The sequence below is a fragment of the Peromyscus maniculatus genome, chromosome 16 (assembly GCF_049852395.1).
Source record: "Peromyscus maniculatus bairdii isolate BWxNUB_F1_BW_parent chromosome 16, HU_Pman_BW_mat_3.1, whole genome shotgun sequence".
Lineage (NCBI taxonomy): Eukaryota > Metazoa > Chordata > Mammalia > Rodentia > Cricetidae > Peromyscus > Peromyscus maniculatus.
The window spans coordinates 65,156,288-65,179,484 of NC_134867.1; the positions used below are offsets into that span (position 1 = coordinate 65,156,288).

The window sequence follows — 23,197 nt, forward strand, 5'->3', positions numbered from 1 at the left end:
GTCCTGAAACCTGCCCTGCCCCATGCCTGGCACCTACAGCTGGCACAGACCTCCACTAACACTACAGTTTCTTGTTCTCAAAGATTTTTCTAATGGAAGATAGTATGCCTCTCAGTCGGGGCTCGTTGACCCCACTTTGTACCAATGGGGCACACCGGTCTTTGGAAGAGCCTGGGCCAGCCCTGGGTGCCCTCTCCTATCCACAATTCCCAATCTGCTCTATGCCACACTGCCCAGGGGACAGAACCCTCAGTTCAAACAGCTCCCCTGTGGGAGTCACGCCTCAGCCTCCATCCCAGTTGGATGGCACAACTCCACACTCTCTGCCTGGACTCAGGGTGCCCAGGGAGGAGAGGCCGAGATGAAGAAGTGCGCCCTACCCAGCCAGCCCGGCTTGTGCTCCACTCTGACAGATATGGGAGTTATGAGGGGTCCAGATGTGGCCCTCACACCAGTGCTGGGCACAACGATCAAGAACTTGTGACCAGCAGTGACCTACAAGTCCCCTCTTGTCCAAATAGAGAGACATCAGGCATTTCTTTAGACCCTGGGCAGGAAAAGTCCCGAGGACTCCACGGGTAGATTAACCCACCACACTCCAGGTCTCCCAGAGCCCATGATAATGGCCCCCGCACCTCTTTGCCTATGGTGAGGAAGTGGAGGAGACCCCCAAACAGCCCTATACCAGTGCCTGGCAATGCCGGCATGGCCAGGTAGAGGGAGCCCCCATAGCCTGATGAGGGGTAAGGGGGTCTTTTAAAGGGAAAGGATCCTTTGTATCCAATAGTGTCTCGTTTACATCGGCAGTGGCAGGGGATTCTGGGTGGGACTGAGCCCCACACTGCAAGAGAGGCCTCTGGGTTTGGTGCAGCACTTACAAGAAAGATATGGGACCAGGAACTACAGAGCTGTGATCTAGAAGCCTGGCCAGTGTCTCCACACTGTGCAGCCAGCTCTGGGGCATCAGAGCTTAGGCTGGTTTTGCAGGCACAGGGCTCCCTCTAATGCCTAGGTCCCACTATGACATCTTCTCTCACAGACAAGAGGCCAGCCGCTTCAGGACTAATGTTGACTCCTGGTTCTCTCAGACACGTAGGCCCAAGAGAGACCTAGGAGCTTACAGCCCAAGACAGGAAGGACAGGGCCCACCCCTACCTCTAGGGTCAGGTCAGAGCTGGCTCCACCCCTCCTACAGGTGAGCAGGCAAAGAAGAGGCAGCTGATATGGTGGGCAGAAAGGGTCGAGGGCTAGGGACTGCCTTGCCCAGACCTGGCCAAAGGCTGGCGATGCTGGATGCTACCAAGCCGCCTTCAAGGCTGGCTGGCACAGACAGGGCTGCTGTGTGGCTCTTGCCTATGCCACAAAACTCCTGCAGGGGTGAATCTTCACCAGGCCAGTACAGGAGGAGGTGGTTTATGAACTTCTTGCCATTGAGAGGAGCCCTGGCCTCTTGGGGGCACCAGCAGCCCCAGCAGGGCACAGCCCCAGGTGTAGCCAGATGAGGTAGTCAGAAGGTGTCGGGAAGAGGGGTGCAGACACACGTCGTCCAGGCTGCAGAGGGACTGGTCACCCCTGCGGTCAGCCTCTGCCTCCCCAACCTACAGAGAGATTTAGCAGTGTGGTAGTTCTCATCCTAACTACTGGTGCTTTGGGGGCTGCTACAGTTCCAGGACTCCAGCCCTACCCAGACTGTTCTGATTCTAGCATGGCCAGCCTGCCCTGGACCTGACAGGCCACGCTGTTGGTGTGCTGTCTAAGTGCTCCTGAAATGCTTCCCTCCAGGCCACCTCGTCCTGTTTCCTTCGCCACCCAGCTCTATATCCCAGCCCACCTTCGTCTCCCTGATATACTAGATACTTTAATGTCCCCCAGGCTGGGCTGTAGGCTCCTGTGTGGCTCTGGTGCATTCTAGGAGTTCTTTGGAGGCTCCATGCCACAGTGTAGGGCCCCTTTGGGGTCCACACTGGCCCTAGGGGTGCTGCCCAGCTGGGGCTTCTTTCCCCATGGTTGCCTTTCTGAACGTGAAGCCTCACTACTTTGAGTCTTTCAGGAACGGCTCTGGATATGGTCACCACACAGCAGCCCTGGAAGCACCTGGGATTCCAAGGATGGCCATCTTTCACTTAAGCACACTTGTCCACAGACTGTGTGGGTCCCATCAGCTGAGAACAGCCTCCACCGTGATGCTCAGAGTTATGCTTTCCAGCCATGGTAGGACCCTGACACACAGTGGAGGTAGGAGAGCCATGCACAGGGTGTGTTGTCCGTGGGGCTCTTGGAAGGGCATCTCCTCGTTTTTAAGTCAGTCCTTCGAAGCTGAGCCTCTAGCTGAGAGCCTCAGGGTGCTTTGGGAGGGTGTAAGCTCCTCAATTAAACACGCTGGCTCTACTCCAGGCCTGGACTCTGCTCTGACAGCCCTCTCAGGCTCTCTCCTCCCAGTTTCTAGCTCTGCCTAACTCTCTGTGGGTCCAGTGTCACACTTGCTGGTCATCCATATCCTGATCTCCTCTTTTTCCCAGGGGATGTTTTGCAGGAGCCTGCATGCCAGTCCAGGAACATGGACCCCACATCGTCCTCTGCCTAGGTTTTATGGGGCCTCTTGTTTAGTCTCTCTGGTGCCTTAGGGTAGTGGGAACTCAAGGTCTTAGGCCCCTGGGGCACTGATAGCTGCCCTTTAGAACCCACATGAGAGGTCAGTGAAAGGTGGAAGTATGTGTCCAGCCTCTTGAGGGCTCCACACAGCCCTGGACCTGGTGTGCCGCTCAGCAAGCCTGCTCACTTAGGCTCTGAGGCTGGAGCACAGTCACTGCCAAACCCACTCTTCCCAAGAGCCTGGCTCTACCTCCTGGGCTGCCTGTGGAGGGCCTCTCCAGGGTGCAGAGGACCCAGTTTGGAAATCTAGGTGGGCAGAGGGCAGGAGCCATGAGGAGACCTTCCCTGGGGCATGGTCTCCGCTTTCTGGGCCCCATGTTCTGATCAGTATGATTCACACTCCTGTGACGGGCTCTGGAGAGCTGCTGAGAAGAGGTAGAGGAAGAGAAGGAGGATGAGGATGAGGAGAGTGAGCAGGACCAAGAAGAAAACACTGTCCATACTCACTGTTGTGGCCCATGCTGCTCTGGGCTCTTTCCTGCCATAACTCTGAAGTAGGGATCAAGTGCTCCTCCTCACAGGACTGTCTGAGATGAGGCCATCTGCATGTATGGACTGTCAGCAAGAAAGACACAAGCTGTCTGTGACTTCACACACACAGGAGCACAGAGTCCCAGATGAGCCCATGGTGTCTGGGCTCCATCTGACATGTGACATCATGTCCTCCCCAGAGTGGCTCCAGTCAGCATTAGGAGAGGCAGAGATTGCTGTTCATGGAAGCTGGGAATGGCGCCTTCTCAGTGCCCATCTATACTGAGGCCAGGGAGCAGCCAGTGGCCTACACTTATATGATTTCATACTTGGGCCCTTCTGCTGGCCTGTAGCCTGTGGAGTCTGGACTCAACTTCAGAGACCAAGGCCAGCTGCCCTTTGCCTGGACAAGACTCTGAGCATGTGACTTCAGACAGTGTTAGTGACAGATCTGCCTGACCCTGAGTGGCCATTTTAGCCTGCACCCAGGGAGTCAGATGAGCATCGGTCAGCTCAGGCTCTTTGTTACCTGATCCTATAGCTCACCTCTGCTGTTGGCGCAGGTGTCCTGGCTGCTGAAGCTGCTCCAGGAACTACTGGATGGCGTCTTCCCACAGAGCCTCTCGGTCCCTGTGGGCTCATCCACAGACACCTCACACTCCCCGTGCTGGAAGTTGGGCTTGATGCATGCAGGGTGGGAGCTGCCATGGCTTCTGGAGCACAGTGAGAGGAGGGAATGTCTGCTGCCCATATCGTCCTCATTGCCCAGGCATTTCCTGCTGTGTGGGTCCAGGTCCAGCTCCAGGGGGTCACTGATGTAGCATTCCCGGCAGCCTTTCTTCTCTGTAGAAAACAACACAGGAGCTGATGTTAGAGGAAGATGAAGTGCCTCCTGCATTCCTGTAGCCAGTGCTGGTCAGAGTCCCACAACCCGCTGATGCATCAGAGCCTAGGTATGTGCAGCAAAGCATCACCCTGTGTGTGTGTGTGTGTGTGTGTGTGTGTGTGTGTGTGTGTGTGTGTGTGTGTGTGTGTGTGTGAACCCTGCATGACCATGGTGACAGCCAGGCAATCGTGAATGGAACTTGTCACCAGCAGCCTCCCAGCAGCCTCTTGTGATGGTTCTTCAGGCTGTGACACCTTGTCTCTTAGCCACAGATCCATGCTGAGCAGACCTAGTGCCCTGTCACCCAGGGCAGAACTAGTTGAAAACAGACCGTATCTGCTGGTTCTGAGGATGCACTGATATGGGATATGCACCCAGCATCCTCACGGGCTTTGTGGAGGCCCAAATTACTCAGGGTCCGAGAATCTGAGCTTGCTTTACCCAGCAGGGCTGCATAGGGGATGATTTGACCATGGGTGTGGTTACCAGGTGTTTGGAAGGGTCTACACTTGGCTGTGCGGTGTGCTTTGATCTAGCAAGGGGAAGGTCTTTTGCCCCGCCCCTTGACATGGTTATAAAAAGCCCTTTTGAATAAAGTCTGGGCCATTGGGTAGTAATCCTCCCAGGTGATCGTCCAGGTCCTCCTGAAGCCATCCTGTGTTTCTGTCATTCTCCTCTTCCCTATCATTGTATCTAATATTTTCTTAGCCCTCTCTCCTCCTTATAGGAGTCCTGAAAAAGGTGGGGGCTGGCCTTTCACAGATGGCGTCCTGAACAGGGCCATAGGTTCAGGGAACCCCAGGGCCTGCCACCTAACACGGGCACAGAGACCCACTCACTCATGACTCACAAATATATTCAGATACACTTCTCTCTCTCTCTCTCTTTCTCTCTCCCTTCCTCCCTCGTTCTCCCTCCCTCCCTCCCTCTCCCTCCTTCCCTCCCTCTCTCCTTCCCTCCCTCTCCCTTTCCCTCCTTCCCTCCCTCTCTCCTGCCTTTGCTGTGGGGGCTTCAGTGTGAGGCAAGGCACGTCTCCTCTTAGCAGAGACTTGGAAAAGGAGAGGACACCGGGACTTGGGGCAGCACCAAGCTGGCCTCCCTTCAGGTTGTGTCTCTGGCTCTTTGTAGGGCTAAGGATGCGAGGAATAAGACCCTGTAGAATCATGTGTGGAGTGAAGTGAGGGATGGATCATCCTCACTTTTCATCCAAACACGGGAGTGGCGGGGGTGGGGGGGTTGGGGGGGAGATAGGAGACAGTGACTACCAGCAATGATGAATGTAACAGAAGGTACAGCCTGGCTGCCGAGCCCAGAACAGTCAGCCAGCCTCAAGGACTGATTCGCTATATCTCAGGCCCTGGAGAGGATGTGTGGCCGTCCGCTAGGTGCCGCCCAGACCCAGGTGGATATCGTACCCACCTTCTGCCTCCTCCAGCCGTTGTAACCACCGCAGCATGGGCTGCAAGCTGAGGTGGAGCTGGTGGGTCGTGCGAAGCAGTTGCAGCAGGTAGCGGGAGCGCCAGGCGTAGCCCGTGTAGAACAGCAGCTTCTGGGCTGCCCACAGCCCTTCTGGCCGGATTTCCAGCTTCTTCCCCTGGACAGACAGGAAGGACAATGTGACTTTACAGTCCAGGAAACTGCCCCAGCGGCAGGAGAGAAGTACTTTATGTCAGCCATAAGCCCCGACTGTGCCCTGCCCACCAGTGTAGAGAGCTGGTGTCCCTGTAGAAACAGGTCTCTGGTCACTGTGACTCAGTCCCATCTGTCCCCAGCCTGGAGAAGGTAGAAGGATCCTGGGACAACCCTCCTATGTAGGACCTCCCTGTGCACAAGTCTTAAACCCAGGATTCGCAGAGAACCCTGGTCACTGTCCAGAGCCAGCCTGCTCTCCAGTGGAGACAGCTTTGGGAATAAGTAAGAAGGACAGGAGCTGCGAGGTGAGTGCGTCGCTAAGGTACCATGTTCTCTCTCTTTGTTGCTTAGTGGGAGCTCAGAAATAGGTGGTAGCCAGAGCTATACATCTCTCAGAGGCTTAATGTGGCTAGGCCGCCAGAAATTGCCATGAGGACCAACAGGACTGGGAGATGCCTGGAGGTGGGGAGAGGCCGTAGGGAGCTCCTGACCCTATCCTGAGGATGAAGCTGCAGGTTCTCTGTTCTTAGGGCTCCTGGGTGTTGTGGATGCTCCCCCACTTCAGACACCCACCAGAAATGTCACCTTCGAAATATGTGACCAGGGGAAGTCGAAGAGCAGCTGTGGAACGTGATCTGCCTCCTGAAAGACAGTAGCAGAGGCATGTGGGAACCAGAGCACAGGCTGGGGCAGCAGAAGATGGAGGAGGGGAGAGAAGGGGAAGGACCCTCACCCGATAGATGAGCACTCCGTTCAGAGTGAGTCCCAGGAGGATGGAAGGGTGATCGTCCTTCTTTTCCTGAAAGGACACAGGTCAGCGGTTAAGGCTATGGCCCCGGGGCAGGTGGAAGGAGGTCTGTCCAACAGGCTAGAGGCTCCACAAACCAGGAACTCTGTTTAGGTTCCTCTTGTTGCCTTACATAAGCCCAGGCCACCCTGCAGCCCAACCAGGGCCCATGTGTGGGATGCTCCCATAGATATTTGAACTTTGTGAACCTCATAGACAAAAGTTCCACCCTTGGTGCCCCCTGTGGGAGGCTGTCCCTGAGAACAGAGGCCATGCTGTGCTCAGATAGTGCAAGAGGGGCAGGCAGAGTGGTCAGGCAAAACAGCCCACTGTTAGACCAGACCAGTCATAGCGGAGGCTGAGCAAGCTGGCTTTGACAGAACTCAAACACCAGAGAAACCCAGCATGTCACCTCCAGGACAGCTACCAAGGAACCCTCCAACTCATCAATGCCAACCAGGTCCTAAGGACAGTCCTGCCTACTCTACCCCGGAGTCTTAGTCACACCAACAGCCATGGGAATATACCCACCCCTGCCCTGGGTTCCTCCCACCCCCCGACACCATGGGGTCAACCTTGTACAGCCTGAAGAAGTGGACAGGAACATCCTCAAGTCGGCAGGCATCCCTGATGAAGCGTAGCGTGGCCTCCTTGGGACTCAGGCCCCGCTGTTCACGGTGCATGGCAGGCACATGCCTGAGGATGTAATCGGCTCCCCTGTTGTTGATAATCTGAGGACAGAGCCCCCAGCTAGCTCAGACCCCAGCCTGCCCTCTCTCTTGCTGACACCCTGCACCACCCTTCAAGTCAGAGCCAGCTTCCTAGCTAGAGCCCAAGTTCAGCAGAGTGAGTTGGGCCTTTTGCCTTAGCCTCAGATCCAAAGGTGAGGATGCGATGCCCCTAAATCTTTGGTCCTGATCCCCTCTCTGTCACCCAGGTGCCCACAAGGACCACAGAAACAGCCCTCCTTAGAAGTTTGTGAAGGTTCCTTTATCCCCAAAGCTACGGCTCTTGGGAAAACTCTCCAATGAGGAAACCATGACTGAAACCAAAGGGTTGAGGTTCCAATGAGGGGCAGAAGTGTGTGGGGGCTGAGGGAAGCTTTCGGCAAGGCTGCCTGGCATTGGAGACAGCTCTGCAAGGCAGGTGGTGAAGCCAAGGCACAGAGGACGGAAAAGGAGAAGGCATGGGGGTGGGGCAATGGGGGAGAATGTGGGCGGGGCCCACAGTCCGCAGGACCATTTGCCCATCATGGCAGCCACGCTAGGATTTTACACACAGAGGAGAAGTACCCCTTGCTCAAGACGTCTCCGTCTAGGATGTAGGTGAGAGGAAACTGAGGCACAGAGAGGCCGAGGTCCTTGGATTTGTTTGTCTTCGCAGAGTCTGGGTGGATGACACTCTGTGGCTGTTGACCCGGCTGACTTACGTAGGACTAAGGTAGAGCCTGCTCTGGCCATGGTTCCTACACCTCGCTGCCAGCCTGTGCAGTGTTATTGTTGCATAGGTGAGCATCCTTGCACTTGGGCCGCTCCGTTTCCACGCCCTTGCCCCTCCCTAGCCCCTCATTGTCCCCTTATTCATAGATTCCAGAGTTTTCTCTTGGTGAGCAGACATCACTGCCCCCCATCCCGCCCCAAGGAGGGCACCACACAGCCCTCCTTACCCACTGTGGGAAGTAGGCGTGTGGCTCGAAGTACTTGCCCACATGGACCGACTCCTGGTGGTCTCCCAGGTCAGCCTGTAACCCACAGGCAGCCAGCAGAAAGTAGGCCTCCTCCCTGTGCGTGCACCTGGACCTCAGGACCTGCTCCTTCAGGTGGCAGTAGTACAGGTGCCGGGCTGTCTTGTCACTGCAAGGCAGAGGGGCGGAGGGCTCAGGAAGAGTGGATCCCCCATCGCGGCCAGGACGGCACCCCCTCCACCCCCCCACTCCCCCCCCCCCCCCCGCCCTTCCCAGGCCTGGCTTCCTGGTCCGCAGGCCTCTGAGGACTGCTGGTGGCCACTTCCTAGTGAGACAGGGATGAAGTCAGGGGCTTGAAGCAGGGACGAGGTCTGTCCCTACGGGTGTAGCCCTCCGGCAGCTGGGATCCAGGAACAAGCGGAGCCATTTGAGAGGGCTCCTGAGTAAGGGCACAGGGGCAAACCCATGCCGCAGACTTGCCTCCCAGCCAGCCAGTCTGCCTGCCAGTACCGTCGGCCAACGCCAAGCAGCACATACCTCCTGCGAACCTCTCCTGCATCTGCTAATATAGCAAGCAGCCTGGCTGCTCACCACAGTACAGGCAACCGTGCAGCAGCCTCCATCGTGTTTTTCCCTGCTGAGATGTCTCTAGAACTTTCCACAAAGCCACGTGTTCTCACACTCTAGAACATTCTTCAGTTAGCTACGAGTGCCCTCGTTCCCTAGAGCCTTCTGTAGTCACATACCTCGGACTCCAGAATCTCCCACACCCTCATTCACCCTTTCTGGTGCCAACACCAGATTTGTACTTGCCAAAGGGCATCCTAAGGACACTCAAGCCCCGCTGGTAGGTTCCCAGAGTTCTGCTTGGAGAATATTTAGTTCTTTGATGGTCCCTAAAGAGTTCGCTGTTTCCTGTCATCAGGTACCGAGGCAGCCCATTGATCGGAAAGCAAGAGCCTTCCGGTTCTGTACTCACCCTTCCCAAGAACCTCCCTGCCCAAGCGGACCTGGGGACACCTGGCAGGAAACACAACTCCCATTTAAAGCTCAACTCCGAGAGCCACTTCAGCCACCAGATGGAGACACGTGCCTCCTCGAGCAGAGATCACATCCTTGCGATGGGACCTCTCTTTTCCCGAGCTTGCTGGAAGGCATTTGCCCGTCTTGCGGCTTGTGTTTCCCCTCCGGGCAGTGCAGTTACCTGATCGCCCTCCCGTTTTTCACGTAGAACTGCACTCTGAAGAAGGTGATGAAGGGCGCCCTGGATACCTTGTCCCTCTGTCAGAAGAGTAAAGAAAAAAGGCAGGAACCCCAGTGAGGCATGCATGGGGTCGGGGAGGCTTCCACAGGCCTGCCTGGGGACATCTCACAGTCAAGTCTTATATTGTTTTGTCTTATTTTTTCTTTAAAGGAGAAAAACCCAAGTGGGATGTTATCAAAGGCAGCTGCAAGCATCCCACTGAGGGCACAGGACTGGTGATCCACCCACCCTCTGAGGCTGTAATTGGCAGGCCTTGAGGACAGTGCAAGTATGCCAGAGGACAACTCTCGACAAACAGGTAACCATGGCAGTGACAAAGAGTGGGCCTGGCCCAGCACCTGCCCATCCCAAATGCAGGAGAACCTCCTAGTCCCTGGCCACAGTGATGACCCAGCACCTGCCCATCCCAAACCCAGGAGAACCTCCTAGCCCCTGGCCACAGTGATGGCCCAGCACCTGCCCATCCCAAACCCAGGAGAACCTCCTAGCCCCTGGCCACAGTGATGACCCAGCACCTGCCCATCCCAAACCCATGAGAACCTCCTAGCCCCTGGCCACAGTGATGGTCCAGCACCTGCCCATCCCAAACCCAGGAGAACCTCCTAGCCCCTGGCCACAGTGATGGTCCAGCACCTGCCCATCCCAAACCCAGGAGAACCTCCTAGCCCCTGGCCACAGTGACGGCCCTGGCTCTTTCCTCTGTCCTATGCTTACTTTGTGCCTTTCCGTCTTCCAGTCCCCAGAGAAGTATTTACTGAGTTTTCGCTTCAAATCCAGGAATACATACTCATTGTCTAGAAAAGAGAAGTCCAGGGCAGAGAAGACACTCTCATTCTTCCCGGGAATCCCACTGGGCAAGAGCCGAGCCCAGCTGGAGCAAGTCCGTCTGTTGACGTAGAGCTTTGCACCCAGCTGGACTGACGCAGCTGCCTCAGAGGTTGAGCACAAGACATGACCGTCTCAGACTGTGGCTATGGCGAGCATCTTCCCAGGGCACAGGCCGGTTCTCACTGTGGGGAGAGCATGCTGACCATGTCTGCAGACCTAATCTGCAGGGCTTCCTGTGACCTGTCACCGAAACTGACCAGTGTCAGTGACCCATGCCACCCTTGCTAGCGGGGCTGCTCTGAGAAGGGGGTTCCTGGAGATGCTTTTTGCTAAAGCAAGCTTTCCTATGCTTCTGGAGAAGACCGTGGTCCCTTTCCTGTCTAAGCTGGAAAAGCATAAACAGGTGCCCTAGAGAAGAATGTAGAGCCCCGGGGGCCTCCCTCTGTCATTCTCACAGACTTGGTACCCAGAACTGAGGTGACTGTCCCTAGAGAGGGACAGAAGTAGGTGCCCTGGCATTGTGGATCTGGTGAGGGATGCATGGTCAGGTCCAGAGTCACAGTTTTCCATTATCAAGCTAGCCACATTTGGTGGTCATCCACTACCACATCCCAGCTCAGCGGTTGCCTGGCGACACCTGGCTGGGGCTGGTAGAGCCAAAGGTCAGCAGGACACCTGATCCGTGGTCCTGGCACTGGGGACAACAGCTACCCACATCGACAGGAGGCTGGGGGATTAGAAAATGTATAGACAGCAACCACAGGGCAAGACAAAAGAGAGCGCCCACCCTGGAAAGCTGCCTTTCAGAACAAGGGGACTACCAGTTTTTGCCCAGCCAGCCTTTCCCACATCCAGAAAGTCAGAGTTCTGAATGAATTCTCAGACTCACCAGCAATCAGCACTGTTCCTGCTGTGGGACTAACCCTGTGACACCCCCCGCCCCCCGCCCCGCCCCGGGGCCTCAGTGGGTCTGGTCGGAGATGAGGCTTCATGAAGGAGACAAGCTGTAGGGAATCCAAAGGATAAGCACCCTTCCAAACTTGGACTCAGACAGGGAAAGACAGACACAGAGACAATGGGGAGGCGCAGAGAGGAGGCTGCCACAGGCCACAGAGAGGCCACAAAGGATCCGGCTGTTATCACCTTAACTTCAGACTTCCAGTTCCTAAGACCTCGGGTCACAAACGTATGTGGTGCACCAATTAGAACAGTGTTCATCCACTGCCTGGGGGCTCTCCGGAAGTGTTAGGCCTGACTCCATGCCTTTCCCGTGTCCTCAGGGTCCAGCCACTCTAGCTCCAAGGCCCTGTGCCCCAACACAAACTGTCCACACCTTGGGCTTTGATAGGACCCAGGACTCTGACCAGATAACTTTCTTATCTGGTCTGCCTGACCTTCCTGTGTTCAAGAAGCAAACTCCCCGGTGTGAAGGGGTTCTCCGTCGGGCAGGAGAATGTGCTGGAAGATGAGTCAGGGTTGAGAAGGAAGGAGCTATCCACCAGGAAAAGACACTGGATGTCACTAGGAGGCAGAGGCTGGCTGGCTGCACACTGTACGGTGTGGACTACCAACCTGGAAAAGAGGCAGAAAATGGACCCGAGCTTCCAGGGTGGGGAGAGGGATGGGGAGACAGAGCCCAGGAGCTTGTACCGTGACTCTGCCAGGCGGTACTGTGGGTTTTCTCAATCCCAGGAGCGAGCCTCATGTCAACCATGGACTCTAGGTGACATTGCTGGGTCCCTGTAAGCTCAGGGACTGTGAAAAAAATCTCCTGTCTTCTAGAGGATGTGCTTAGGGTAAGTGGAGGAACATGGGGTATTTTATACTTTCTGTTCAGTTTTGCTATGAAGCTAAAGGTTTTCTAAAAAACAGAGTCCTAGGGCTGGGGATGTAGCGTCTTTGTGGTAGAGTGCTCGCCTCTCTTACATAAGGCCCTCAGTTCAAACTCTGGAACTGCCAAAATACAATCTTGTCTGCCTCCACGTGGCTTGAGCAATGTGGACAGTGGTCCCCAGGGGGACTCTGGCCCAGAGGTCCATGATTCAGCGAAGGAAAGGCCTGCAGCTTCCTCCCACTCCCAATATCCCAGCATCAGGAGAGGATCAATCTCTTTAAATCAGAGCCGGTTGCTGGGGCAGCCCCATGAGGTCATTGGGATTCTACATATCCCAGGCAAGCAGGGTCTGCTACACACCCAGGGCTGCATCCCTGTGGGAGAACTGTTTCTCTTGCAGGTCCCTTGGACATGGCAGGCTGAGTACAGGCTCTATGTACAGCCTGACCCAGGAATGTGGCCACATTCCAGATTTAATAAAATGTCTACCTGGCTGCTTGCTGTGACCTGGGGCCCCTGTGGAGGGGAAAGGGCTGGGCCCTGTAGCCAGCAGCTCCCCCAAGGCAAGGGCTGACCCTGCTGTCAACATCACCCTGCAGCCCAGACAGAAACCGGGAGGCATCATCACCCTTGACAGCCGCCCTCCTGGGTCGAGGCACTGTGGGGCCCTCCATAGAACTCCAGGAGGCCACGTGAACTCCTTAGCATGCTTAGGTCCTGAAATGAGGAGCCTGGGATGGGCAGGCTGAGAAAGAGAAAGTATCCGGCGGGCCAGGGAAGAGGAGATGAGCAGGAGGGTGGTGGGAGTAGACACTAGGGGTGGGCAGATGGAGACCTCATCCATGCAGGGAGGTTGCCTGGCTACAGACCTGTGGAATTTTTATCCCGAGAAGATGCCCCCAGACTAGCCTCAGGTGCAGTAAGAGAAATCCTGGTAGCAACACTAGGGGAGACAGAGCCTCCTGAGACCAGCACGTGTCTCAGGATCAACACTGACATTGAAATCCACTCCACACAGGAATGGTAGTTAGTGTGCTGAGCATGGGTGTGTCTATGTGGTTAGGCCACCTGCCAGATAGCCCTCCCTAGTTGGATAGATTTCATCCCGGCTCCCAAAGACTTAGAGACCCTAGGCAGGCCCACAACTTTTGGGCTCTAGCTGCAGCATTGGTATCCTGCCTGTCGACTCCAGACTTGATGGTCTCAGTCTCCTGAGCTCCATCACCTCCCTCTGACCCCCCTCACCTCATATAAACAAATGTTTCTTCTGACTGTATCTCTGTAGGACCCTGTGCAAACACAGACTTATCTTCACGAGGGGTGTATCGCTATAGAAAAGAGAAGGAACCAGCTGTATTCCCTGGTTCCAACTGCAGGTTCCCCCAAGCCAAATGGGGTAATATCCACCCCAGAAGCCTTCCCGATCTCGCCGCAGTGAGAATCACCCTCTTAGCCTGAGGCATGTGTACCTGGGCACAAAGCAAAGGCCTGTTGACTGGGTAAAGTGTCCAGGTCTCCTCCCTTCTCCTCTTAACCTTGATACTTAGTATGAAGGGAAAGACTGCTCAAAGCCAGTTCCAAGTGGATGGAGAAGCCAGACATAAGCCTGTCTTCAGAAGTTCCAAGGAGAACGGCACAACTCTGTCTTTCTCTTCTTACTCTGCCCCAAGCCCTTGCAAGTAGAGGGCTCACACCTTCCTTGTGTGTTTTTTTTCTCCCCTGAGGCATCTCACCACGAATTCCAGGATGCCAGAATCTCATGATCCTCCTGCCCTGGGCCCCAGGTCCTGGGATCACATGCCTCACCACCATGCCTAGTCACCTAGTCACCCTTTGCTGTTTGCTCCATATCTCAGTCTCAAATGTGTGCCCAAGTTATAGACCATGAAATAACTAAAGCAAGGAATCCTAGGTCATGCTAATAAGAGCCCAAGTCTCCACAGCAAGGGCTCTGGGGACATGTTAGAAGGGCGTCTATCAGTTCAGAACTTGACTGGAAGGAGCGGCATGTTCAGCTCAGCTGGCAGCCTTCTGCTCCCTTCAGGTCCCCAAGTGAGCCCAGAGCATGTCACCCTTGTTCAGAGAGAATCCTTAGTTCAGCTCAGAGGAAGGGAACCACAAGTTCTCTCCTTGCCCATGTCCTGACACTTGTTCCCTGAGTTGGTGACACATCTGGCATGGGTGGGGATGGATGGTAAGGCTGGTTGGCAGGAGTTGAACCCCTCCCATGAGGCATGTTCCCTGCTGGGGGAAGGCACAGTCTGAGGGAACATTCACTCCCAGCCCCAGCAAGCCTCACTGTGTGCCCCCTGGCTTCCTCAGCTGGGGCTACTCCACCTTGCAGGCCCTTCCAGGTCCCTCAACTAGAATAGACCTGGACTTACAACCCATGGCCCCTTACAACCCATGGCCCCTGCGACTGCTCCCTGATTACCCAAGTCCATTTTCTAGGTGTGGCTGCCCAGCTGTCAAAGTCCTAATGTGTGGACAGCCCCTGGTAATGACGTTGAACCTCAGCTAAGAAGACAAAGGTCACAGAACACATGCACTGGTCTCGGTCCTACCATGGGGCTTTGGCCTTGCACACTAGATACCAGTTCCCTGTAGTAACTTGGCATCACGTGATCCCAGCCTAATAAACCATGGTTTTGAAGTGTATCTCCAGGGAAACTAAATTCTGGGGTTCTCAGGGAGACATGCCCCACCTCTCCCCGGCAGTGCCCCACTGACTAGCACAGGGCTACCCACTGCAGTTGCTGGAGTCTCCTTCTGTGGGGACTCTACCCAGCACTCCCTAGGGCTTCACCCTCATCCCCTTCACCATTCCACCTGCTGTTCTAGGCTCTTCGGGACCCAAGAGAACCAGGCCTCGGGGACCTGCAGGCAGGACATAGGACAAGTCCCAGCTGTCTTCTCTAGAGCAGCACCCTGGAAAGACCTTTAGACCAAGGATCATCTCCCCTAAGAGGAGCTTCACAGCCAGTGGCCGTCACATCCCATGGGAAAGGGAGCTTGGCGACTTTTCTGCACCAATAAAAATAGCAGTGTCGCCGGGCGGTGGTGGCACATGCCTTTAATCCCAGCACTCGGGAGGCAGAGGCAGGCGGATCTCTGTGAGTTCAAGGCCAGCCTGGTCTACAAAGCGAGTTCCAGGAAAGATGCAAAGCTACACAGAGAAACCCTGTCTGGGAAAAAAAGAAAAAGGAAAAAAAGCAGTGTCAGTGCAGAGACTGGAATACAGAGAACAGGACCCAGCAGGCAGATCTGCATAGAGCTGCTTCCACAGAGAGTGTGATGTAGTCGGGGGATGCCGCCCCCGCTCAGACACGCCGCTTCCATACTGCCCTCCATGGCCAGCTCCTGGCCAGGCCTGCCCAAGCTCCCCACGTCCCCCTGCCCCTTCTCTGCTGGGTTGGAGCTCCGTGGTCTCCTGTCCAACTCGGTTCTTACATTCATGAGCATGTGAGTGTACAGGTGGGCAGGGTGAACACATGCGTAAGCGTGAGTGAGTGTGCCTGTGTGTTGATGTATGGACATGCATTATGTGCATAATCATACACATACATTCAGCAGGCAAGTATGGGTATGTGTGTTTGAATGTGTATGGTGACTGCGTGTGAATGAACGTGTGAGGGAGTACGTGGTTGAACTGTATGTGTGTGAGAAGATGTGGCATGTGGTGTGCATATATGCGTGGTGGGTGCTTGTGTTATGTGTGTGGTCTATATTTATGTGCACATTTGTGATGCGTGAGTTTGTGTGTGTGTGTGTGCGTGTGTGTGTGTATACACATATGCTCTATACTTGTGTGAGTGGTGTCTATGTACAAGTATTTACAAGTACATAATCTGGACATGATGGCCCAGTTGCCTGTTAGCCTTATTGGTGGATCTGTGGGCAGGGTCTGTGGCAAGGCAGAAACACCCGAATTCCAAGGGTCCCCCTCTCTTGCCCCTGGGCAGCCTGTGCTGGGGTTGCCAAGCAATGCTTACTTCTGATTATGCTGAGGCCAAAAAAGTGGGCTTCTCGAATGTGTGCCATATCACACACCGTCTGGAAGAGCTCCTGTCCTGTGGCTGTGACCTGGAATAGAGGAAGGGCTTAAGTCACACGCAGAACTTCCCCGTAAGACTCCTGGATGGCAGGGATACTGGGTCAGAGGGGAGTAGTGTCATCTGCTCAGGCAGGGGATGGAGGCAGGGACCATGGCCTGGGCCCCTCAGTTGTTTCCAAAGCGCAAATTTAAACATTGATCCCCAGAAGAACAGCCTCGGGAGTGGACCTTGTCGTAGCATTTGCTGGCTTCCAGGTAGAGGTGAGGGCCCTTCATGCAGCTAGCACACCCCTGTCCCTGGGGGCTGAAGAGGGATGGCCTGGATCGCAGGGTGGTGGCACACGCCTTTAATCCCAGCACTCGGGAGGCAGAGCCAGGCGGATCTCTGTGAGTTCGAGGCCAGCCTGGGCTACCAAGTGAGTTCCAGGACAGGTGCAAAGCTACGCAGAGAAACCCTGTCTCGAACCACCCCCCCAAAAAAAAAGAGTGAAGGAAAGCTAGGTAAAAAACCACGTGGCCTAGGGAGGAGGGTGTGCCCGTGAGAGCTGCATCCTTCCTGACGGTGGAGATGACTCAGAGAGCAGACTCAAGAATGCAGCAGCTAGAGATCTGTCAGAGTGTGGCAGGGACAAAGGGCAAGAGGATGGAAAGTCACGCACAGAACCCTCTGGGACCACCATGTTCTCTCATATGTGGTCACCATCCTGGAGAATGGGAGACACAGGGTACTTAGAGGTCGGGCGGGTCCCACATAATAAACTCAGCCTGCGGAAGCTCCAGACACCATGAGGGACCGGGAAGCCCGTGACACTGGATACGGAGTGGGTACCAAGCAGCCCAGCACCCTGTTAGATGTTAGACTCCAGGTGAATGGTCAGGTTGGTGCTTACTATGCTACAGTGGGTACTTCGTCGTGAAGTGGAGGTCCCATGCACTCTTGTACCTGGAGCTTCTGATACACGCCCCTGTTATCACTGTTCCCTCTAGACACACAGCCTCTGTGGTCCACCCCCACCACCCTCTGGACACATGGCTCCTGCTGTCCCCCAGGACCCATGCATGGCTCCTGCTCTGCCCGCTTGTCCTGCCCTTCCCTCTGGATGCAGAATCCCCCGCTGCTTCTCCGCTTACCTCCACTGACAGCCGCAGTTGTTCCCAGGTGGGCAGTATCACTAGGATGTCCCTGAGCTCTGAGCTCATCTCAGAGTCTCAGGTATTGGTTCCCGTGGGGGAAGTACACAAGGGCTCTCTCAGAACCAGGCTTTGTCCACTGCTTCCCGCAGAAGACAGTGAGCTAGGGACGGGACGGTCCTGAGCCTCCCACTCGCTGGCACCGGTATGCCAGTTCTCCCATGTCCTGCCCGGTCATCAGTGCAGGGGGGCGTTGTCAACTCCCGTATGCAGCTGCACTGTCTCTGTCCAGACACCGTCTGGGAAAGACCGGGAACCCAGTGGCTGAGCAGGGACAAAGGTCAGGGCTGTCATTCTGGGTGTGTGGAGGCTGCAGGAATGCAGAGAAGCAATGGCACCACTCTCAGGCAGGATGCAAGGCCAGGAGTACTGTGTGCCCCGCAGGAGGTGATGGTGCCCTGACTCCCATGAGATGCCCCTTCAGCTCCTCAGAGCATGGGCAGGACCCTACACAGGCCAGAACCATAGCATCCTTTTCCTCGGCAGCAAATGGTTAAGGCCAAGAAGCAGGCCATGCAGCTCACAGTGAATGGACACTAGGAAGCCACAGCTTGTGTGACTGAGCAAGACATCTGCCACCAGCCAGGAGGAGCAAGCACCTGGGAATACTAAGGATCAGCACTCAGCAGGGGGAGGTCATTCAGGTATAGAGGTCTTTCCTGTCCTGCTTGGGGACAGCATTAGAGAAGTCCTGCTTCAGAATCCAAGAGAAATAGTTTGACACACAGCAGGCTCTGAACAGGCAGGGTCCAGGGCCAGGAACTCAGAGTCTAGCTGGGAGAGCCTGGCACAGCTCCAGGGTAGCTCGGACCCTGCTGCCAACCCTCTCCACCCAGGCTGAGGACTTACTCCCTGCTACACCATGGATGCTTGTGGCCAGCTCTCTTCCCCATCAGGCAAAGTCAGTGTCCATCACACTGAGATAACGGACAACATCCCCCAGAACACAGATCCAGGCTCTCAACACTATACCACTATTCCACTGTGTTCCCAGAACCTGTTCCCTGTCTGAACAGGAGTCACCCCGAAGGCAGGCATCAGTTCCAATACAGCAGCGAAGTATGGCTGGCTACTCTTCCAACTGTGTCTGCAGCCAGGAGGGGACCATCGGCAGCACCTCCACCATGTGCAGCACCCAGGGGTGCCCGGATGGGTGTGTGACTGCCCGTGGAGGGGGCTGAGGTAGGCAGGCTCAGCTTGGAGTTACACACGCCATGTGAGACGGTGGTAAAACCCCTAAACTTACTAAGATTTGTGAAATTGTTTGTTTTAAAGGAGAGCAATGTTACAACATGTAAATTATACCTCATAAATTGATCGAAACACAAGATAAGCTATAAAACAGGAGACTAACATAGCCTAACCCCACATGCACCTTTGGGCCTGCATGCACATGTGCCCGGAGCGAGCACACACTAACTGGGAATGTACGTACCTACACACTGGTCCTCTCTAGCCTCTTGGTAGGAGGCCCTGAAGAGCTCAGGCAGGTTCACCCAGTAGAAAAAGTGGCTCCCATGAGGGGCCCGAACATACTCGTCCAAGGGAAGAGCATCCGTAGGGGTCATTCTGTGTCAATGCCACGGTGCGTGCGTTTCATCTCCCTCTCACCCCTCAGCTGTAGTCACATCACAGAGCCTGACGCCCAGGGGAGGGGGGCTTCCTCAGACTCAAGCCTGCTGTCCCCCAAGCATGGGCTACCCTTCTCTTCCTAAATGCCTTTAGTGGTAGGTGCTGGGTCAAGACATAGACTGACTGGGTTTGGGATGGCTCATGAGGTCTGTGGGACGGGAGTATGGAATGAGTTGACGTGTGTGGGACACAGCGCAGGGCACCCGTGGGTGGCATGGAAGTCTCTGGAGATCCTGCCCCATTGCCTCTATGGTCGCTCCCCTAGAGATTATGCTACTGGGCCATGCTCTCTAGCAGGGGCCAGAGGTGTTTGGAGCAGCAACCTTTCAAAGTTCTATCCAGGAGTGCCATGCATCACCCTAGCTACTTTTGACCTGCCCATCAAAACGCAGGTACAGAGGGCCAGCTGAGGGGCAGGAGTGCCAGCGTCTGGACAGGCTCTGCATGTTCCTTAGCTTCCTGTGTCTCCATGGGAAGCTCCTTCCCTCCATGCCCAGTGCACTCTGATAGTCCCACCAATCCTTCAAGTGATGGAGAAAGACCCCGTGCAGGGAAAGCCCTGGCTCAGAGCCGGGGCAGGAAAGGTCAGGTCTACTCTGTTACTGGGCTCGGGACAGCTTGAGCCCTGGAGCCTGCAATGCCACCTCCTGTCACTGTTGCCAGATCTCCTGGTTTGGGCACAAAGGACTCTGGCATGCACCAGGTCAGTTCTGTGTACCATTCCCCAATGTGGCCGGCTTCCTAACCACTTGTAAAGAAGCCAGAGCTGGGGAATAATGCGGGGTGGGAAGCATGGAGCAGTTCATTCCAGCTTGGCCATGGGGGTGGGGGTGGGGGTGGGGGCGGCGACGACGTGCCCTCCCTGAGTGCCCTCCTCAGCTCCGGACTTGACTCTGTCAGCTCAGAGAGCAGATTCTGAGCTTTCTCCGTATCCAGTTACGAGTGTAAACATTGCTTGCCTTGAGCCACCGAGCGCCCCGAACAGAAGGAATAACACACTGTGAGCCAGCCCCTCTTATGGCTGCTTGACTCCGATGGCCCCAGGGGAGAGCTGCAGGAGCTTGCAGACAGACAGACAGACCTCTCTGAGGGACCCCACATTTGCCGCCTGCAAGGCACATGCTTCCAACTCTGTCAAACCTGTGTTTTCAGACAAGGTAAGTTATGTAGTGTGGCCGTCGACCATTCTTTCAAATACACACACTGCCTAAACAGATACCCACCTGTCCACGGTGTCCACTTACAGAAGGCTGCCTGCTATTCCCTCTGCTCTTCATCCTGGGGATTTGGGGTTATAGTTTAGGAGGAAGGTATATTTTATACAGTAAACACATTTGGGGTCAAGGCTGGCTGGCTCCAGGGTTGGAGGGTAGGGGGGTTTCCAGCCTAAAGGCTGGTGCTGTTGGGGACTTGAGGTGGGCTCCTTTGCCTGGCAGAAGATGCTGGGGTCTCTGGGTCTTATGCATTTATCCCTCAGCTGTAGACATGAGGGACTCAGTTTGGGCCCCCGTACCGAGACACAGTCATTTTTGAGCCCTGATGTTGCTTTTAGAAAAATTCTTTCTGTGTCACACATTCAGGTTCCTCCTGATGACTACTTAGGCAGTTAGGCATTAGATGACTAATCTTCTGGAGGCCAGTTGAGTGTTTGGCATGGGTATATTAGCAGGTATACCAGGTATACTGACTGGCATCAGCTATGCTGGGCAGACTTCTGCTCATGAGTTGTGACGATGTCCCTAAGCCTCCCTCCAGGGAGAGAGGATGTCTTTAGGGAAAAGCAGTTCAGGATCATTGGAAGCAGCTTAGCCTCCCAGAAGAGTCTGAAGCCCTTGGCAGAGATGCAAGAGGCCAGTGGCAGGAGACACACACCACGGGGGGCTACAGTCATGTTGGTCTTTAGCCAGTCACCCTCATGAGAGTCCTCTGGGTTCTCTGCTCTCCCTCCCCAGCCTGGATAAGCACATTCTGCTGTTTACTTTCCAAGCACATCCCACACCCCCCAGCATGCACTTGGCCTCTCATTACATCACGTTAACACACAATTTAATTATGTACTTGTCTTCCCCCTTGTTCAGCACCGAGAGCCTCACAGCTGGGAGATGTTCTGCAGTGCCAACCCCATCTCTTGAGTATGGCGTTCACCTTAACTCATTGTACACTGGTGTGCACTCAGCACTGTGGGAGCCCAGCCCGGCAGCAGGCAGAAATGCTCTACATTGAGGGACTTAATCCTGGGCCACTATAAATCGTGCCATTAGATTGTTTGGGCATTTCTACCTCTTAAAATAATCCCACCTATGATCTCAGGTGATCTGTCCAAGTAAAACCTGACAAGCAGGTGTGGTAGTGCGTGCCTAGCACCCTGGCTCTTTGGAAGCAGATGCAAGAAGATTGTAAGTTCAAAAGTCAGCCTGAGCAACAGTGTGAGACCCTGCACCCCACTAGAGAGAGAGAGAGAGAGAGAGAGAGAGAGAGAGAGAGAGAGAGAGAGAGAGAGAGAGAGAGAGAACACAGCAATTGAGCACATGGATTCCTGCTTATTTATTATCCTGTGTGTGTGTTTTCATGTGTGTGGAAGCCAGAGAAAATCTTGTGGAGTGATTCTTCTATCATTATATGGGTCAGGGGGTTGAACTCAGGTTTCTGGTCTTACCTGGCACTTTCACCCACTGAACCATCTCGCCAGCCCAAGTACATGGATCTGAAGCTTGATTTTGTGGGACTTGTATCCTGGCTCTGCCACTTTCTGCTTATATGCCCTCTCTGCCTCAGTTTCTCTAACTGTAAAATGGGGTGCTAATGGTATATTTTTTATGGAGATGTCTAAAGATTACTTGAAATATTTGTAAAATACTTCAAAATTGCCTGGGAAGAAAGGGGCTGCCTAAGACTCCACTTTCTTGTTTTTTAACCAACACAAATGGACAGTTTTTCACAAACACATGCCCAATGTCAGGTTCTCTGTGTCCACTGAGACTTTGGACACATGCCAAGCCCTTGGTCCTCTGCCTCCTGTGAGGCATCTTCTCTTGAGATTGTTCTTGTCTTCTTCCTCTGTTTTTTTTTTTTTTAAGTCACAGCAAGAACAGAGCAAGATACTGTTGGAGGTGAGATGAGCCCAGTAGTCCAGGAGCCTGCTAGACCTCACCAAAGGCAGGGGGCAGGAGATCAAAGCCAGTAGGACTCAGAACCTTCAAGAGAGGCCCGGAGTCCCAGGTGTCACATTGCTAGCTATGGCCTCGGTCCCAGGCTTTTGGCTTTGTGTTTATTGACAGGTTTAGAGTTGATAGCCTTGTCTTTTCCTGCCCTCACCATCAGAAAGCCGCCCTGTTGAGAGCTTGTCATCTGCCCGCAGTCTGCCCTGGGCCATCCTGGGAGGAATCAGGATGGGGGCTGCCCTCGTTCACAACAGGGCCCTTGTGCCTTTCCAGTCAGCCCCGCCCACCGGTCAGCAGAGGGTGGAGCTCCAGCCGGGAGTCAAGTGATACCGTCAGCACCGTCAAATACCAGTCGAAGCAGAGTCCAAGTTGGAAGAGTTACAACTGGAGTGTGGCCCAAGGAAGATAGAGTTGGGCTCTCAGTGTGTTCAGTGTGAAGGGCACCAAGGGGGTTAACACAGAGAGACTAACAGTGAACGGTGTGGCCAGTGTCTGAGACTCCGCGAAACTTAGAAACAAACTGGGTCTGCTGCCCCCTGCTGTCTGGGGCTGGGAGGTCTTGGCCACGATCCCTCTGAAACTATTGACCTTGGTGACGGGAAGGCCCCACCGACACTGTCTTTAGCAGTGTCACCCTCTAGAGATGGACATCTCAGAGCAGTCCATGGTCTAGCCTTCCACCTACCTGACTGTACTGAGTGCGCTAACTTCTCTAACTGGTCAGGATGAGTTTTGCCAATGTCCTCAGAAGTTCCCAGAGTGCACGGCAGAGCTGATAAAGATGGCTGTGTACAACTCCGGTTGTGAAGGCCAACCCAACCCAGACAGAGGTTCCACCCAAGAGAGGGAGGAAATCCAGCGGACACCATTTCGTGTGAGGTGGGAGACACCCCCCACCACCACCACACAGGCTCTGACACCAGTGACACTTGAGGAGGACCCAGGAGCCTGTCACCAAGCAGTATGGCTTCCTGGCAAGCCTCGGCTCTCGGTGACTTAGTGAAGAGATGCTCATTTGTCATAGTCTGGAGGCAGGCGCTTCAGCTCTAGTGTGGGGAGACTGGTTCTGGGAGGCCGGGGGAGCACTCTCGCCTCACCCTGCCTTTCCAGCTCGCTGGTGT

At 54.8% G+C, this 23,197-nt stretch overlaps 1 protein-coding gene across 1 annotated transcript; it reads right to left on the reverse strand.

The window, feature by feature from the left end:
* Window positions 1–1,397: 1,397 nt before the first annotated feature.
* Window positions 1,398–18,851, reverse strand: Frmd1 (FERM domain containing 1). The gene is made up of 12 exons (XM_076552999.1): window positions 18,719–18,851; window positions 17,224–17,300; window positions 16,031–16,121; window positions 10,091–10,170; window positions 9,317–9,393; window positions 8,095–8,281; window positions 7,004–7,159; window positions 6,375–6,440; window positions 5,429–5,603; window positions 3,100–3,966; window positions 2,933–3,017; window positions 1,398–1,598 (listed from the first exon to the last, which is right to left on the reverse strand). The coding sequence occupies exons 1-10, from the start codon at window positions 18,849–18,851 to the stop codon at window positions 3,659–3,661; spliced, it is 1,350 nt and encodes a 449-aa protein (XP_076409114.1). The 3' UTR covers window positions 1,398–1,598; window positions 2,933–3,017; window positions 3,100–3,658.
* Between the last annotated feature and the right edge of the window lie 4,346 nt (window positions 18,852–23,197).

Coding starts and splice junctions, on each gene's coding strand:
- Frmd1 (XM_076552999.1), bottom strand. CDS start 18,851: ATGACCCCTACGGATGCTCTTCCCTTGGACGAGTATGTTCGGGCCCCT. Junction 16,122..17,223: donor AACTGCGGCTGTCAGTGGAG/GTAAGCGGAGAA, acceptor CCTCTATTCCAG/GTCACAGCCACAGGACAGGA. Junction 6,441..7,003: donor ACTTCTTCAGGCTGTACAAG/GTTGACCCCATG, acceptor GTGTCCTTTCAG/GAAAAGAAGGACGATCACCC.